This window comes from Leuciscus leuciscus, assembly GCF_965113295.1.
Source record: "Leuciscus leuciscus genome assembly, chromosome: 18".
Taxonomy (NCBI): domain Eukaryota; kingdom Metazoa; phylum Chordata; class Actinopteri; order Cypriniformes; family Leuciscidae; genus Leuciscus; species Leuciscus leuciscus.
In genome coordinates, this window is record NC_138742.1 from 24312717 (window position 1) to 24331594 (window position 18878).

At 38.7% G+C, this 18878-nt stretch overlaps 2 protein-coding genes and 1 long non-coding RNA gene across 5 annotated transcripts in view; 2 read left to right on the top strand and 1 right to left on the bottom strand.

Moving 5' to 3' along the window:
• mrgbp (MRG/MORF4L binding protein) overlaps nt 1–7630 on the top strand; it is an 8619-nt gene extending 989 nt beyond the window's left edge. The window contains exons 2-6 of one of the 3 annotated variants that reach the window (XM_082144533.1): nt 1–8; nt 1250–1331; nt 1423–1497; nt 1702–1850; nt 6752–7630. The exon at nt 1–8 is cut by the window's left edge and continues 114 nt beyond it. In XM_082144533.1, coding sequence (XP_082000659.1) covers nt 1–8; nt 1250–1331; nt 1423–1497; nt 1702–1850; nt 6752–6835 — 398 coding nt within the window. In that variant the 3' untranslated portion in view covers nt 6836–7630. Of the gene's footprint in view, nt 9–1249; nt 1332–1422; nt 1498–1701; nt 1851–6747 lie in introns of all 3 variants that reach the window. The other 2 variants (XM_082144535.1, XM_082144534.1) reach the window with 2 other exon arrangements.
• LOC309480143 lies at nt 2442–6741 on the bottom strand. Its single transcript, XR_014199553.1, has 2 exons — nt 3385–6741; nt 2442–2903 (listed from the first exon to the last, which is right to left on the bottom strand). It is a non-coding gene; the product is annotated as an uncharacterized lncRNA (long non-coding RNA).
• A 28-nt stretch (nt 7631–7658) lies between the features above and the next one.
• On the top strand, nt 7659–15837 carry eef1a2 (eukaryotic translation elongation factor 1 alpha 2). Its single transcript, XM_082144532.1, has 8 exons — nt 7659–8482; nt 9243–9437; nt 11955–12134; nt 12369–12665; nt 12800–12950; nt 13108–13364; nt 13454–13688; nt 15067–15837. Exons 2-8 carry the CDS (start codon nt 9294–9296, stop codon nt 15192–15194), a joined length of 1392 nt encoding a protein of 463 aa, XP_082000658.1. The 5' UTR covers nt 7659–8482; nt 9243–9293; the 3' UTR covers nt 15195–15837.
• Nucleotides 15838–18878: the final 3041 nt, after the last annotated feature.

Sequence of the window (18878 nt, forward strand, 5' to 3'; positions counted from 1 at the left end):
AGGCGCTGGTAAGAGACAACTCAACTATTTAATGAGATTCATTCATTGCATGCAATATTCATTGTCATAATAAAATGGGATATATTATATATGGGATCCAAAAGTCCAAATCTGGGATTCACAATAGTAATATTACATTATTTCCTAAACCTGGAATTGAAGTTGTAGGGGTTTTAAAACAATGAAACGTTATAATGTAACCAGGTCACTAATCAAATAAACACATTTGTGATAGTCAGATGTCCAAATACTAGGATGTTTATGTTATCGTTCAATTCAGCTTCTCATAGTGTGTGTGTGTGTATGTAGATATAACCTTGCAACTAAATTATTGAACTTTAATACATAAAGTAATTCTTCCTTTCCATTCAACTTTTGGCCTGCAACAATAGACTGACAATTCTATTAAATATATATATATATATAGCTTTTAACACCTTTTACATGACACTGTCTCTTTTCATGACCATTGGTTAAATAAAAAAATCAGTTGCCATAAAAAAAAAACAACAACACTATTTCAGTAAAAAAATAAATATTTCTGATAATTTTTTGGGCCGTCTAGAAATCCCGGCCAGAAAAGTCCAAAAAGAGGACATGTCTGGGAAATAGAGGATGTATGGTCACCCTAGTTTAAATATTGTATAGAAATATTTCATACATTTTTCTCATATGCTATAATTTAATTATCTCTTACATAATATAAGGTCTGAAATTATCACAAAATAAACCCTGGCAAGGGTGATCAGGACCCCAACCATAGGTGGAGTGTGGAGGGCATGATCGTGTATTTTCAATTAAAATGGCAAAACTTCATAAAAAGTTGAGTAGTTTGCATCACTAGATAGTCTATTACTGTCGGTCACTGAACATTTTTATCATAGAACAGTTGTCTAATACTTAGGCCTAAATCTACTTGCATCTTTCCACAAACTCACATTGCGTTGTTTAAGATATTAAGACCCGCCGCCTTTGATTTGATTGGCCATCTCGATCATTTTGACGAGCGCTGTTAGACCGCTGAGGCAGAGCAGCCTACATATATAATCAGCCTAAAAATTTTACTTTTCAAGACATTTTGTCATCCCAACAACAAACAGCTTTACTCATTCTACACTAAGATAAGATAATACAGAGAAAATGTGACGTCTATTATTTTTTAAATGTTTAATTTTTTTTTTTCAAAAATAACATTTACTACTGCAATACTACTCGAAGCTAATCAGTAAATCCCATTTTGTTGCTGCAGCATGAATCAGAAATACTCCCGTTTCCAAACTCAGAAAAGAGCTTTGTGCTGCCTGAAGAGATCATTCAGGATGTCAAGGAAGGTGAGCTGCTCTTAGTTTCTGTGTTGTGATCCTCCACATTTGATCCGTTTGGTTTCACTGATCATTAAAAGCTCTTTATGTCTCTGCGCAGGTAAAGTGGGATCAGAAGATGACGTGAAGGAGGAGTTTAAAGAAGAGAGCGACCCGCCTGCAACCCATGAAGAAGGTTCTCTCCTCCTTCACTCTCTTTATTTCTCTCATCTACTCACCCCTTTCTTTTTCCTTTCCTTTCCTTCTCTCTCTCTTTCTTTTTGACGTAAAACGTCTATTAAAACCTGCGTCATTACATCACTTTTTTTTCTGGATCGTTCTCCCGTTGGCGTGAAGCTCAGCGTGGCTCACACTGGTCATTTGTGTCTCATTTTCAAAGGTCTGGGTCCCAGTATGGCTGGCCAGGATTTTGCGAGGTATGGACAGAAGAAAACGTTTCGCTCTGTTCCAAAACTCCAGCTTGAGCTCAGTACAGACCAGCTCATTACCAGAGGCCTCTGTAGACAGCCTTCAGAGACCTCTGACCATGTGCGTCTATTCGTCTTTCTTTCGCTGTCCTTCTTTCTCTTTCTCTTTTGTCTTTTTTTTTATGTTGTGTGCACCCTAGCTTGTTGTTGTTCTCTGTGTATGGGGAGCATGAAGCATGGCATGCTGAGGGTTTGCTTTGACAGGTTTGGTAAACAGCAACCGCTATATACTGTATGATAATGAAATAACTTGCAGAAAGGTTCACCAGTTTTTCAAATATTTCTGGTAGCAAGGTTGAAGAAATAATACACATGCTTTCGACCTTCAATTTGAAAATTGTTAGTTGTTGAAGCAGACAGTAAAATGTGGTTATTAAACATAATTCAAGGCTTTAAAAGAATCAAAGATAAACTAGATGTTTTGCCCCCATACTTATAGCCTACATAGGCAGCATTACTAACTTTATAAGTGACTGATTTGGCAGCAACATGCAAGTAGCACAATCAAAGCACACTCAACTCAATTGCAGTAGTGTTGTGTTAGCATGTTGCTAAGCTAACAACACGATAAGCTATTTTCTTGAAGAGATTATTATATTTAGGAAGTCAGCACATTCTTGGATCTTGAGTTTCAGTTGCTTCAGAAAAAAAATACTTATTCTTAAAGGAATAGTTCACTCAAAAATTAAAATGATCCCATAATTGACTCACCCTAAAGCCATCCTAGGACTATTCTTTCCCAGCTTTGTAATGGCATTGACTAGTGCCCAAGGTCACCCTTCTGCCGAAACTCGACTCTCTTGTGAACGCGCGTGCGCCCATTGCCTGAAGCTAGTGATTATAGTTTATATTTAAATATAGATATTGATCTTATAAAAACCCATCGCTTCGCTTCAGAAGACATTTGTTAACCCACTGAAGCCGTATGGATTACTTTTATGTTGGATGGATGCGCTTTTTGGAGCTTCAAAAACTCTGGCACTATTTAATGCCATTACAAAGCTGGGGAGAGCCTGGATATTATTTAATATTGTTTGATGAAAAGAAAGTCATATACACCTAGGATGGCTCGAGGGTGAGTAAGTTATGGGATAATTTTCATTTGTTTGGTGAACTAACCTAGCCTGACTACGTCAGACTTCGTACTTCCGCTCAATTTTATTTCGCTTCTGTACTCAGTCTGAGACAGCGTCATAGCTTTCCGTTTTCCTCCGGCCTGAAAACAGCCGGGCCAATCAACGAACAGAGGGCGGGCTGAGAGCCGTGACGTAGACGCTGATTGTACCGTGGATGCATAGATTTACTTCACATAATCTGCAGAAGTCGTTCACAGCCATGTTCACTCCGGTGTTTCGCTCGATGGTTTTTGTTTTCGCATCATATGTGTGTTTACAGTGGAAGTTAGATGCGGCTGAGCATGCGCATAACACACGCCATAACCAAACATTATGTGATTGGCTTACGGGTAACCAATGATTTTAAACTTCAGACAAGTGCCCCCCCGCGAGAGAGAAAACACTTCTCTATTATGCCATTCCAGACTCTGTCTACGAAGCAAAGCGAAGTAGCAGAGTTTGGTATTACCAGGCTAGAACTAACCCTTTAAGAAGGCAAATTGTACTGTCGTTTCAAAACGCGTTAAGAACCCTCTACATAGGTAATGACATACAAATAACACATGCAAAGTGTAAAATAATGTTGCATTAGCATATTGCTTAGCTAACAACACAAGAAGCTAATAAGCATTAGGTGCGTTCACACCATGTTGGAATTATCGTAATTACAAGATTCTGACTTCACATCCTCATAGAATTCAGAATTTTCTGAGAGCACCAACTTCAATCACCTGACCCCTACAGCATCGTGTGAAAACACTCAAAAAGACAGTGACTCCAGCGGTAAATTAGTTTTTTTTATATATTTATTTTTTAAATTTATATACAAACAATAAATAGATCAAAGTCTCACAAAAGAGTATATAGGGTCAGGGTCATATATAGGGTCAGAACATCCAAACAAAGCTAATTCAAGATCTGGACTGATATCTTCTCCAAACAGTATGAGCACACGTCCCATCAGAGCTCTTGCATCTGTCGCATAACGGGGAAACTGAAGGGTTCATTTTATTGAGTTTAGTTTTGGTATAGTCTAACCTTTGCAATACTTTAAACTGTACAAGTTGTAATCTTGCATTAATAGAGCAGGTATGAATTCGCTTCAGTCCTTCTTCCCGAATCTTGTTTGAGATATTAATTCCAGTATCATTTTCCTATGCTTGTTTGAGGTGATCTGAAGAAGACACTGCAAAATAAGAAACAAACCGTGTCACCAAATGTTTGGCCATAGGAGGTTGACCCAAAAGATCATACATATAATGATCCTATATTCGAAAGTGGAAAATTTTCCATCTATATAAAAGTCCTTAACCTTGGTCAGACCTTTGCCTTTCCACAGTGAAAACCTTATCTGACTTGCCGGGCAAAAAATTATGATTATCACAAATGGGCTGGAGCACCGAAGGACGTGTCATTTTCAACATGGTCTTCAATTGATTAAAAATTCGATATAAGATACAGGGTTAGAGCAGCTAGGGAGCTACCAACAACTGACTGAGCCTCCATGCACAACCACTTGGGATGCGTGTCCGTCAAGTTATCGGCAGCTTGATCGCTAATCCGCCAGAACCTCTTAGCCCTGGCATTAGCAGCCCAATAATAATGACAGAAAACAGGTAGCGCTAGTCCACCCAACTCTTTCAGCTTCTGCAAATGGGCCTTAGAAATTCGATGCACTTTATAGCCCCAAATAAATGGCAAAACTAATTGTTTAAAAAAAAAGAATGTGGCAAATTTTATAGGCAGGTTCTGAAAAAGATAAACACAGCGATGCAAAGAGACCATTTTAATAGCATTGACCCGACCAGTTAAAAATAACTGAAGAACCCTCCATTTATCAATGTATATTATGGATTCTCTATGTATAGCTCTATGTATAGCTAATGTATAGCTTATTTATGGATTCTCTGAAATTTTGACTGAAAATATGTTTAACATTTTTAGGAAAGACTAACCCTAAATAAGTAAACAACTCTCCCAATTAACACAATAACCAGAAAAAGAGCCAAAAACCTCAAGTGATTCCATTAAAAATTGCAAAGCAGAAGAAGGATCACTCAAATATAAAAGCAGATCTTCCGCATATAAGGACAGCTTAACCTCAGAATGACCACATGATATACCCCTAATCTCAGAATGATTAAGAAGATGAATGTCCAGGGGATCTAAAGCTAGATCAAATAACAGTGGGCTTAGCCAACAGCCCTGTCGTGTACCACGCTGAAGAGGAACGAAAGTAGACCTATCCGAATTAGTAAGTGTTGCAGATTTAGGGGAAGATTAAAGCATTTTATGAATGGTTTAAAATTCTCACCAAAGCCAAACCGATCCAGCACAGAAAACGTCAAAGGCCTTTTCAGCGTCTGAAAAAGCACAGCTGCCTTAACTCTTACTCCGATTACTCTACAAAATATTTAGCAGGCCACGTGAATTAAAAAAATGAAAATCTTCATCAAGACAAAGCCAGTTTGATCTGGGTGAATTAATGAGGCCAGATGTTTATTCAAATGGGTGGCCAAAATCTTGCCAATCACTTTTTGATCGCAATTGAGAAGACTTATTGGCCTGAAACTAGAGGGCTCCGTTTCTGTCTTTTTTTCTTTAAAAGGTATATATGTGCCTCATAAAAAGAGTCAGGAAATCTATTTCAATCGAATGATTTATGGGTTATATCTCAGACAGACCCCTATGCTTCTCCCTCCTCACTGAAGATTCATATGCAATATGACCTCTAAACACTACTTTACATGTTTCCCACAGACAAGAGTCTGAAACATCCCTCTTGTCGTTAATCTCCAAAAATTGGCTTAAACATAGAAGACTGAAACTATTTATTCATTAATAATTTAGGATTGAAACGCCAACAATACTCCGTCTTTGGTAGCAACATTTTCAGACCCATAGAAATGGGGCTATGATCAGAAATTAGAATATTATGATATTTGGTCACCCCCTGAATGAGTTTGGAGTCAATAAAGTAATGAATACGTGTATAGGATTTATGAACATGGGGAAACAGAATAATCACAAGCAGTCGGGTTAAGTAATCTCCATATATCCACAAGATCCATGGATTTTATCACTTATTTAAAACACCAACAGACAGTAATTATGACATGGCGTGAATGGGCACAAAACAGTACACAAAAAGGTAAAATCCTGAATGGGAATAAAACCATCACCATTTTTTTTCTCTTAGTCCACTATCTAGGATATGTTTTTCACAGAGCTCACTGCATTCTGGGATTGCATTTTTAGATTAGAGAAATATGATTATCCAAACTATAAATGTCAATATTATGGAAGGTAAAGTGTGTCATTTCTGTGCCACTAGCATCACCAAACTGTATTGCAAAATGAATGCTTTTCTGCACAGTTTTCCCTCTCTGTCTGCCATTGTTTAGACAAACAGGTTGTTCTGCAACTATTGGTTAAACTAATGTCAGGCTTCATTTAGTGTAGGCTAGTGGTGCAGAAATTACATACAACACTTTTTAAAAAATTAGGATAGAGAGTTGAAATAACTTTTATTTGGTTTCACTTTATTTTAAGGTGTCCTTATTACAGTGTAATTATACATTCAAGTACTTGGTAATAATAATGAACTACATGCACTTTCTGTAGGGTTAGGATTAGGGTTTGGTTTAGGGTAGCTGCATGTAATTATGCATAATTTACTGTTACTTATAACTACAGCAAGTACATGTGACATGTCACAAGGACACTGTAAAACAAAGTGTAACCTTTTTTTCTTTTGTAATGTTACTAATCTGTTTTTTCTTTGTGTTCCATTATCCCATCCTTTTTTTTCCCCGTTTCATCCTTCCCTTCTCCCTTCGTCAGGCAGCAATTCCTCCGTGAAGATGTCGGAGAGGTCGGGCAGCGGGCGCGAGAAAGAGAGAGAGCGGGCCGAGAGGGGGGGCTCCGGTGAGACGGGCAGCGGGTCGAAAGAATCAGCCGGGGAAAAGAGAAAGAGGAGCCGAGCCGTGGAGAAGGTGATGAACTCCAGCAACCCCTCCAGCCCTGGAGGAGCCAAGCGCCGCAGGACGTAGCCGCAGCTTGCTGCAGGAGGACTTGGGACATCAGATGTTTGAAAAGAACTGACTGAGAAAGGCGTAGCTAATATCGGTCGCGCTAGAGTCAATGTGAAAGTTAAATGACATGACGTGCAGGGGATGTGGTATGTTCTTGTGCGTTATCTGCAGTCCAGGGGTTCACTGCGAGGCGTTCCTGTGCTTTAAGCGTTCTGAGCTGTTCACAGACAGAGACGGCAGAAATATAGAGGAAGGACAGTCTTTGGTGGTTGTGTAGGATCAGACTAGACTGATGGGGAAAGTATGATAAACTAATAAGCTTTCCTCTGCTGAGTTTGGAAACATAACAGCAACTTTTTTTTTTTTAAAGGAAAAAAAAAAACGTTTCTGGGAATTTTAAGTGGTAGCTTTATTTTATTTTTGGCCAAGCAAACGTTTTTTGAGATGGACCTGAGAATCAACTAGTTTGTTGTGTGATGAATTAGGACTTGCACTGCAAATAAGTTGAGCTAAACGTCTGTTATTAATTGTAAGAAATAAGCTGATTCTATTAGACGGTCATTGATCAAATGCTTTGGAAATAGTTATGGATATTTACACTGTTTCTGAGTCATGCTTGATTGAATTATTTGACCGTATGTGTGTTGAGCGCATCAGGAGTTTGTCCCTGATTAAAAAAATTGACTGAACAATGTTGGTCTGATTTGAATTCTTAATTCCAATTTCTTTTTTTTTACTATCTGGTGGTGCATCAAGGAACATTGGCTTCTCTTTCCTGTCAACAGATGACTACCATTCAAAAGTTTTTATTTTATGAAATTAATACTTTTATTCAGCAAGGGAACACAAACAATTGACAGTGAAGACTTTTACATTGTTACAAGTACAACATATTTCGAATTCAAATAAATGCTGTTTTTAATCCATCAAAGAATCCTGAAAAATATCAAAGTTTCCACAAATATTAAGCAGTGCAACTGTTTTCATGATTGAGGTTTAGTATGAAATGATCAGATTCAGAAAGTCTCAAGGACAGACTAGGAAACTGATCAGACCCTTATGATAAATATACAATTTCAGATGTTATTTCTAACTAATCATTGAAATCGTTTAAACAGTGTTCCCTCTAGAATAATGGGTAATAAACATTTTCAATGCTAATACAAACAAAATGATATTACGAATTTGTATTGACGTGTCATATTTCAAACGCACATTCAGACCCACACAGTGAACCAATCCGATTCTTCTCCAGCAGGAGATAATTCAGGATATCATGCTGAGTCACGGAACACTGCTCTATTCCAGTGTGTTCCTCCTTCATCTCTCCTACTCTTCCTCTCAGCTCGTTTCTGCTGCTGTTGCAGCCGTCTCACTGCAGTCCCTCATCACCACCAGCCTCCCCCCCACTTTGAGTGCCGCATTGCTGTATCAAAGTGGGGTGAGTTGATTACGCACACGGACTTGGACTGTGCCTCCACCTTTGCAGGAGCACAGACTGTCAGTTTGCTGAGAGGAGAACAGGGTCCGTCTGTCAACTACAGGTAAGAGGCCACAAACATCTTCCTGCTGATAGACTTTAACTATACTCATAACGGATGACAGCTTTTTTCTGTTCTGTGTTTTTATTTTGTACTTGACTGATGAAGCTATTTGACATGATGTTTACTTGTCATTTGATATATAATCCACAAGACATGAATAACAGAATTGACACATTCTATTCAAAAGTTTACATACCCCTGCATCTTAATTTCATTATTTTGTGATAGTTGCGCACGAGTCCCCGGTTTGTCCTTAGCAGTGAAGCTACCCTCTGTTTTTGACAAGAAGCCTGAAAGTTATTTGCGTATTCTGCACATTTGAGTTCTTCCCCACAATGGTGTGATTTAAAACACCCTGCTTGACACTATTGAGGGAATCACAAAAGGCTACAAACAATAATTGTTGTAGATGCTAAATATATCTTGAGAACCAAGGATATGTCCATATTTATTTACTTGTATGAAAAGAGTTTTGAAAATGATAGGAGATAGTATTTTAGCATTCTTTGGTCTGAATAATAATAAAAAATGTTTTGAGATAGTAATTTTGCAAGGTTGTTATCTCTTGGTAAACTATTGATCTTATTTAATGAGATCAAATAGTCATCGGTCATATGTTATGTTGGTCAGAAATGACCTTGGATGGCTTTGCTTTGCTTTGCTGTGAAGACTGTCTAATACTGAATTGTGTTCCAGGATGAAAGTACATGTTTGTGTCTTTGTGTACAAATGTTCTTTGCCTCGCTTGCTACGGCTGTAGACAGAAGAAAGCTCCACCCGTTCCCATCCTTTCTTCCTGCCCTGTGTCATCATGGGGAAAGAGAAGATCCACATCAACATTGTGGTCATTGGCCATGTTGATTCTGGAAAGTCAACCACCACTGGTCATCTCATCTATAAATGTGGAGGAATTGATAAAAGAACTATTGAGAAGTTTGAAAAAGAGGCTGCTGAGGTAGGTGAACAGGATCTCAAGAGTTTTTCATTGAAATTTGACTTTGGTGTTCTAGTGGAGTCAAATTGCTGCAGGAAGTTGGTAAAGTGATAAACATTGATTAAGGGAAAACCAGGAGTTCAGTTGCACCTTTCATTAAAATTTAAGTGAACTCATCGGCATAGCCACGTTCTGAGAACTGTGGTCTGTGTTGAATGATGGGTAACTCCAACACACTTACAGTGTAGGATAATTGTGTATTGTAAGACTCTCATCATGCATAACACTGCCTTCATCTCCGCTCATGCACTGGAGAGTAGAGGGAGACTTGCTGTTTAATTACATTAAGACATTTACTCACAGGAAGATGCCATTGGAGATGAAAGGAAAAAATTATAAATGGATTTTTGGAGCAAGCAGAACCATTAGTTAGGCCCTGCACTTCTGTCTACTTGACACACTAGACTGTGAGAATGAGGCCTGAGTAAAGTGCAATCCCAATGGGTCTGACACCTCACCTCTGTCTTTGAGGGTAACTTGTTCTTCATACAGCAAAACGTAGGGGGTAAAACACTAGGCACAGAGAAGCCTGTTGGGTCTGTGTTATAGGTTTACCAAAGATTAGGTGCTTTAGTGACCTTGACTGAACATCATCACTCTCAGCATGGGTTTTTACCTACAGTACAACAAGAATGGGCAACTCTGGTCCTGGAGGGCCTCTGTCCAGCAAAGTTTAGCTCCATTCCTTATCAAACACACCCGAATATTATAATCTATATCTTCATAATTGCTTCAAAATTATAGGCGTGTTTGATTAGGGATGAAACTAAACATTGCAGAACTGTGGACCCCCAGTCAAATCAAGTCAAATTTTATTTCTATAGCACATTTAAAAACAACAGAGTTGCGCCAAAGTGCTGTACAGAACTACAATGTGCAAATAAAAAGCATCGAAATAGACAAGGCAAAATACAATAATAAACACATTACACCCGATACAATCCATTTAATAGATCATATAAAATCAATCAAAAGCGACTTAATTAAAAGCCAGAGAGAATAAATACGTTTTAAGAGCCGATTTAAAACTGGATAATGACGGAGCAGACCTCACAGCGAAGGGCAAACTGTTCCAGAGTCAAGGTGCCGCAGCAGAGATGGCCCAACCACCCTTGGTTTTACAGTGAAAGCGTGGGACAGTTAAAAGAAGCTGATTACAAGACCTGAGAGTTCTTTGGGGAGTGTACAGAGTCAGAAGGTCACATATGTATTTTGGTGCAACACCAGATAGCGCCTTGTACACAAAAACTGCAATTTTAAAATCGATTCTGAACTTAACCGGAAGCCAATGTAAAATTTCTAGGATAGGAGAAATGTGATCTCTCTTTTTTGTACCGGTCAGAAGTCTCGCTGCAGCATTTTGAACAACTTGCAGGCGAGAGATTGTGGTTTGAGGCAGATACAGGGAATTACAGTAGTCCAGCCGTGATGTAATGAAGGCGTGGATTATAGTCTCTAAATCTTTTGGAGACGAGAACTGTTTTACTTTTGCAATCGATCTCAAATGAAAGAAACGGCCTTTTACCACTGAGCTGACTTGTTTTTTAAAATTAAGTGTCGAATCCAATGTAAATCCGATATTCCTTACATGAGGTCGAACACTGACAGGACCAAAGTTGCCCATCCCGGACCTAAAAGCTTCCTTTTCAGAGCAGGACTGGGTTGGATTGTTGTGAAAACTGTTGAGCAATTTTTAAGAGTGAGAGTTGTCTGGAGCAAGTACTTTGCTCAGGGGCACAAGGTATGGACCATTCTGGGATTTGAAATGACAACATTCCAGTTGTGAAAATTGTAAAAGACTTATTACAAGGACAGTCAGAATGGCACAATGTTGAGGCATAGCGTATGGTACCTTATGGGATTTAAACTTACAACCTTCTGTTGTCAAAATTAAGAGACTTATTACAAGGACAGTCAGCTGGAGTAGGTGAATTACTGAATGACACAATGTTGAAGTATAGCGTTGAGGCACATTGGACTTAAACCTACAACCTTCCGTTGTGAAAATTGTTACCCGATTTATTATTGGGATAGATCTCTGGAGTAAGTGCCAAGCTCAAGGGCACAATATTGATGTAGTCACATTTGCATTCACAAATGTAAGAACATTTGCAAGATTTTACCCTAGAACCTTTCAATTAACAGTTCAGGGTTCACAGGTTACAAGAGTGAAATGTTTCTCTACTTGGGGAAAAAGCGGGGTTTAGAACAATGATAACCCGGGATTGAGCACAATGTGAAGTTCCCAATGAGCTTTAATAGAGCTACAATGAGCACTTCAGAGGAAAAACAAGTTACTGGATTTCCAGTATGCCAGGCACTTAAAATAAATATTGAATAAGCTTCATATTTCATATCATCTCCTGCCTGCAACCACTTAGATGTGTAAGGGGTATTTATTTATTATTCTAGCCAGTTGTGAGGACACACAGTGAAGGAATTTTTCCCTTTTACCCTCACATATTTTTGTTTTGGCAGATGGGAAAAGGTTCCTTTAAGTACGCCTGGGTTCTGGACAAGTTGAAGGCAGAGAGGGAGAGAGGAATTACCATAGACATCTCACTCTGGAAGTTTGAAACCACCAAGTACTACATAACTATAATAGATGCTCCAGGACACAGAGACTTCATCAAGAACATGATCACTGGGACGTCTCAGGTAGTGGCAGTTCTGACTCAATTACAAGAATGTACAAGAATTGTGATGCTTGGTGAGAACATCCCTACCTAATGCATAGATTCTCCAAAGATTCTTCAAAATTCTCTCTCCTACATATATACCAAATATGATGGCAAATGGGTTTGGATGGGAATTTTCATTTGTTGGTGAACTATGCCTGTAGACTGTGATCCATGCAAAAGTTTACTGTGGATCTCATCCTTTCTCTCCCAGGCAGATTGTGCTGTTCTAATTGTTGCAGCTGGAGTGGGTGAATTTGAGGCGGGCATCTCTAAAAATGGGCAAACGAGGGAACACGCCCTGCTGGCCTACACACTGGGCGTCAAGCAGCTGATTGTAGCCGTCAACAAGATGGACTCCACTGAGCCGTCCTACAGTGAGAAACGCTATGATGAGATTGTTAAAGAAGTCAGTGCCTACATCAAAAAGATCGGTTATAGCCCAGCCTCCGTACCCTTCGTCCCGATTTCAGGCTGGCATGGCGACAACATGCTGGAACCGTCTTCTAATGTGAGTCCCCTTGGCATGTGTGTGTTTGTGTTCGTTTTCTACAAAGACTTCATACCATACAGCACTTTTCAGTTAAACTGTTGGCAGAATGCTCGTGATTTGATTAATAAAATCGTCTCATTTGCGATGTGCAGATGCCGTGGTTTAAAGGCTGGAAGCTGGACAGGAAGGAGCAGCATGCCAGTGGCGTTACTCTACTGGAAGCTCTCGATACCATCATGCCTCCAACACGCCCCACTGACAAACCCTTACGTCTACCCCTACAAGACGTCTACAAGATCGGAGGTGGGATTAACCCACTCAAATCAAAACCACATTTTATGGGGTGATGTCATTTTTAAGATCAGCTTGTGGTTATATTTTGAGTTTAGAAAGATTTTATGGCTCGCTACACCACTGTGTTTTCAGAACATGCTTATTCAAAGATGTCTTTTCTCCTTAGGTATAGGGACCGTCCCGGTGGGCAGGGTGGAGACGGGTATCATGCGGCCAAGTATGGTGGTGACCTTTGCCCCAGTCAACATCACTACAGAGGTGAAGTCGGTAGAAATGCATCATGAGTCTCTGAACGAAGCTCTGCCGGGAGACAATGTGGGCTTTAACGTGAAGAACGTGTCTGTAAAAGACATACGAAGAGGTAACGTGTGTGGGGATAGTAAGTCAGACCCGCCCATGGAAGCATCAGGGTTTACAGCACAGGTGGGACAACACTCTTTGTCAGCTTGTTTGTTTATCTTGATATATTTCTTGATATCTAGATTTTTGTTCTCTTTCTCTCTCGTTATCAGGTCATCATTTTGAATCACCCAGGTCAAATCAGTGCAGGTTACTCTCCTGTCATTGATTGTCACACCGCTCACATTGCCTGTAAGTTTGCTGAGCTTAAAGAGAAGATTGATCGCCGTTCAGGCAAGAAGCTGGAAGACAACCCCAAAAGCCTGAAGTCTGGAGATGCCGCCATTGTGGACATGATCCCAGGAAAACCAATGTGTGTTGAGAGCTTCTCCCAGTATCCTCCACTGGGTATGTGTCCTGTTCCCAACCTTACATTAAATACTTATGAATATCAATGTGCTTTGCTTTTGTTTTCTTTGATGTTTTGTTTTGCTTTCTTTTATGTTTTGTTTTGTTTAGCTGTCTGTAGTTGTGCGTTTCTTTTATTTTCTTTGATGTTTTGCTTTGCTTTGTTTAGCTATTTTGATTTGTTTTCCTTTGCTTTCCTTATGTTTTGTTTAACTGTCTTCAGTTTTGTTTTGCTTTTATTTTATTTTGTTTGGATTTGCTTTCTTTTATGGTTTGTTTTGCTTTGCTTATTTTAAATTTTTTTCAGCATTTCTAACAATATGAACATATTTCTGGGGCTGCTTTATTTTAATCATGGTAAGATAGATGGGGTTGAAAATATTAATGGAAATTAGCTTAACTGAGGCATGTAACAGCCACAAAAAATGCCATTGAAAAAAGAGATAGGATAAATTATTATAAATTATTTTAAGGGATAGGATCTGCTTTATTTTAATCATAGTAAGATAGATGGGGTTGAAAATATGAATGGAAATTAGCTTAACTGAGGCATGTAACAGCTACAAAAAAATGCCATTGAAAAAGGGATAGGATAAATTATTTTTACTTTTTTTTTTTTTTTTTTTTTTTTTTTTTACATCACTGAAAACGGCTGTAGCAATTTGTGTTAAGTCTACACATAATAATGAGGAGATATAATAAAACCTTGTGCACGGCTCTGCTAATTAGTTCCTTGATATTTTTAGAGTTTTTCCATGCCCTGTAAAGCAATTTCTATATCCGAGGCTTTATAAAAAGACATGATCCATTTTTGTTAAAAAACCAAGCAAACCGTAGTTAGGTTTGTCATACTTATTTGGAATTGGCGTCTCAGGCTTACATTACCGTTGGTCACTCAGTCTCATGATTAATGAGATTCGCTGCAATCGTTGTCAGGTTAAAGGTCTGACTCATCAGTGATGTGAGCCACATCTTCCTCTCGAAAACAGGAGTTCATGATATTCATGTTTCTCTTTCTGGATTACATTTCTTCTGATTCTGCAATTCCACTGAAACTGGTTATTAGGCTTGTTTCGTTATACCGTCTCGCATCAATTTTGACCTGCTGCGACATAATTTTTATTGCATCTTGTTCTCATAATTTTGTCCCCCTAAAATCTTATAGCATATCTTGTTTCTGTAAAGCACAATCCTGATAGATGGCTGTGATTGGGTTGAAGTCTTTAGTCAGCTCAAACACACACACACACACACACACACACACACACACACACACACACACACACACACACACACACACACACACCACTAGGCCTTACATCAATTTTCATAAAAAAAGATTTTTTGTTATTATATTTTGTTTTTTGTGTTGTCCTAGGACGTTTTGCTGTCAGAGATATGAGACAGACTGTTGCAGTCGGTGTCATAAAAAGCGTGGAAAAGAAGATCGGCGGCAGTGGGAAAGTGACTAAATCTGCCCAGAAAGCTCAAAAATCTGGCAAATGAATCAATGCAAATGGCATTGTCACCTCGGGCCTCACCCCAGCTTACATGCCCCCCTCATCTGGGCATGCTCAGTCTTTTAACCCCTGTGTGCTTGAAATATATGCTTGAACCAACTAGAGTTTGATCAACTGAAGGAAATAATGAAAGACTGACATTATCACATTTTCAATGGTTGCACTGTATATTCACTTTAATAGCAGACCCGTACACACGTTGCATGGATGTCTGTCTGGATATATGCACGGCATCTATTAAATTAATGTAGCTGGTATTGCTGAGTTGTGTGTGTGTGTGTGTGTGTGTGTGTGTGTGTGTGTGTGTGTGTGTGTGTGTGTGTGTGTGTGTGTGTGTGTGTGTGTGTGTGTGTGTGTGTGTGTGTGTGTGTGTGTGTGTGTGTGTGTGTGTGTGTGTGTGTGTGTGTGTGTGTGTGTGTGTGTGTGTGTGTGTGTGTGTGTGTGTGTGTGTGTGTGGTGTAAAGAAATCAGTGGAAAACTACGATGTCCAACGGAAATAAACAGCTGAAGTTTTGTATAGTTTATAACTGAGCACTGATGAAAAGCTAATCAATCCAAAGCACCATTTGTTTCCTTTCAGACCCTTCCAGCCAAAACCTGTGATGAATAAATAAAATGTTTCCAAAGTACATGAGTTTATAAATTAAATGTGTTTTTATTGTCTCTGAGGAGAAGAACATTTTAAAGGGATAGTTCACTTTGAAATTAATTTTTGGTATGTTTTAGCTTACCTCAAGGGCATCCAAGATGTAGGTGTCTTTTTTTCCGCAGTAGTTTCAATTTTTATATTTTTAGGTCAAACCGTTCTTGTCAGTCAGTCATATAATGCAGGTCGATGGTCACGGTCTCAAAACACAAGCACAGAGTCCAAATTAAAACAATTCCCCGTCGTCCAAATTAAACAATTCCCCATCGTAAGTACACATTGATGGCCTAAGACACGAAACGAGCGGTTTGTGTGAGAAAACGAACAGTATTTATATAGTTTTTAGCTCTTATACACAGCCACGTCCAAGTGATCTGAGGGCGCTCGCGCATCCTGGTGTGTGACGTGTACGCAGACTGGTGCATAGATATATACACTAGATGTCGCTTTGTCTACGGCAGTTCATTGGAACGAATGTCTTTAAGGCGACATCTAGTGTATATATCTATGCACCAGTCTGCGTACACGTCAGATCAGATCACTCGGACATGTCTGCGTATAAGAGGTAAAAACTATACAAATACTGTTCGTTTTCTCACACAAACCGCTCGTTTCGTGTCTTAGGCCATCAATGTGTACTTACGATGGGGAATTGTTTAATTTGGACGACGGGGAATTGTTTTAATTTGGACTCTGTGCTTGTGTTTTGAGACCGTGACCATAGACCTGCATTATATGACTGACAGACAAGAACGGTTTGACCTAAAAATATCAAAATTGAAACTACCGCGGAAAAAAAGACACCTACATCTTGGATGCCCTTGAGGTAAGCTAAAACATACCAAAAATTTATTTCAAAGTGAACTATCCCTTTAATCGGATGTTAGAGGAAGAGCCTTGAGCTAAGATTTGAGACTGAATTTTACTGTGTCCTTTGTGTGTAACTACAGAGAAAACAGGGTCGTCAGATGAAGGATGCAAACAAACTCTGGGATGGACTGAGATAAGTGGCTGTTTATAAAGAAATAGGCCTGGTTTCACAGAAAGGGGTAAGACTAAGCTAGGATTAGGCCTTAGTTAAATTAGGGCATTTATAGCTTTTATAGACATGCCTTATAAATAAAAAAAACATTACTGGTGTGCATCTGGAGACAAAACAATGGCACTGACATCTTAAAATATGCTTTTAGTTAAAACAGCTCAAACATTTTAGTCTAGGACTAGGCTTAGGCCTTGTCTGTGAAACCTTGGGTAAGTGTTTTAATGAAATTGAGGTTCTAGTAATGGAAGGAAAATGTAAAAACACATGAAGGATGGATATAGTTTGAACCCTACAAAAATGAAATGAAAAACAAATCTGATTGGTCAAGTAAATGTAGTGTTTCACAGGGTCATCATTTGGAGTCTTGCTGTTATGGTTTTGGTCTAAAGACCCCTTAAGACCACACAAGTATAACTTTGGTCTTTCCTGGTGTCTTTGTCTGAGTCTTCACTGTAAAAAAATTAAATAAATAAAAATAAATATTGGTGCCTTAAATTTTTAAGTACAATCAACTTGTATGTTTAAGCAATTTCAACTTGCATTAAAGTTACTTGACAAAAATGAGTAGAATCTTGTATAACATAAAAAAGTAGAAAATTGTTTAACATATTTGAAGAGTTAAAGCAATATAAAAACCTATGTTGTCACAACTTATTGATAATATAATTCTTTAGTGTAAAAAATGATGTAAAACAAAGCTTTCTTTATATTTTATGAAGAACTTCATTAAAATTGACCAAACAAATGGTTCTTAGACTTTGGACCAGATTTTGATTTTGGGGTCTTTAATTGGATTTAGTTATTGAGAGGATTAGATCTGGGCCTGGGCTCCTTTCTCGCTCTTGATCTAGGTCTTCCCCTGTGATGAAAATGTTTTTAATGTTGTTTATATGTCTATGAGGTGTTTTTAATATGCTTTAAGACAAACCATGCACAAATTCATAAGTAAACAGCATTGCTGAGTATTTTCTCTTTAAAACTGCACTGCAGTGATCTAAAGACCGTCTCAAAAACGCGGTTTGATTTCGCTGGTGTTTCTGACGTCACAAACTACCTTGTAACCAATCATGTCACGAGGGTGGCGGGTTTTCGCATATCATTTACTGCAGAGGAGTCTCAAGAGAAGCCAGGTTATCCTGGTATATTTTTCTGTTGATATGAAAAATCGGGTAGATTTGTGTATGCGTGTGTATGATGTATATTATGTTATGATCAACTACATGCCTTTCTCCACTGACGTATGAGTTGTTCAAAGCATTTCTGATGATTGTTAAAACGCAGAACATGGTTTGTATAACATTAGCAACACATTATTAGCTGTTTGAAAACATGGTCAAGCAAAAGGCTAATCATATTAATTACTGTAATGTGTCCGCCGTTGTAAAGAGCGATACCATTGTGCAGCGTTTACCTCAGTAAGTTGGCCAAGTCTATCTCTGAGCTGGTGAGAGCGAGTGGAGGCGGGGCTAATTAGCATATTATTAAATGAAGCCAGGGTGTAGTTACATTTAAGCTATTTTAAGAGATGAAGCGATTTTCTTCACTGGAAAAAAACGTTTAAATATGTAATTTTGGTGATCAAATATGAGTTTTAAGGGATAACATTACAGGGGGACTTTAAGGTTCTAGTATTGGTCATTGTATTACTCAGTACAGCCACAAGAGGTCACTAGTGTACTTGCCTGAAGGTGACTGGTGAGATATTGGTGGCTCTATGTGCCATCCCCCCACCACCACCACCCTCCCCCCCTCTCTCCCCCTCTCTCTTATATCAAGTAATAGTTGTGTCTTGACTTCTAGCTTAAATCAAAAGACCAAAGCGCTAAAACTCCATGGAGGGAAAACAGATTATAATGTTTGGGTTTTCAGTTTACTGAAATTACTTCATTCACAGAGTTCACAAGCCATTCATGTTTCCCCCCCAAATTTATTTAGCAATTCTGAGAACTTAAACTTTTTAAATGCAAAAATACTCTTTAAAG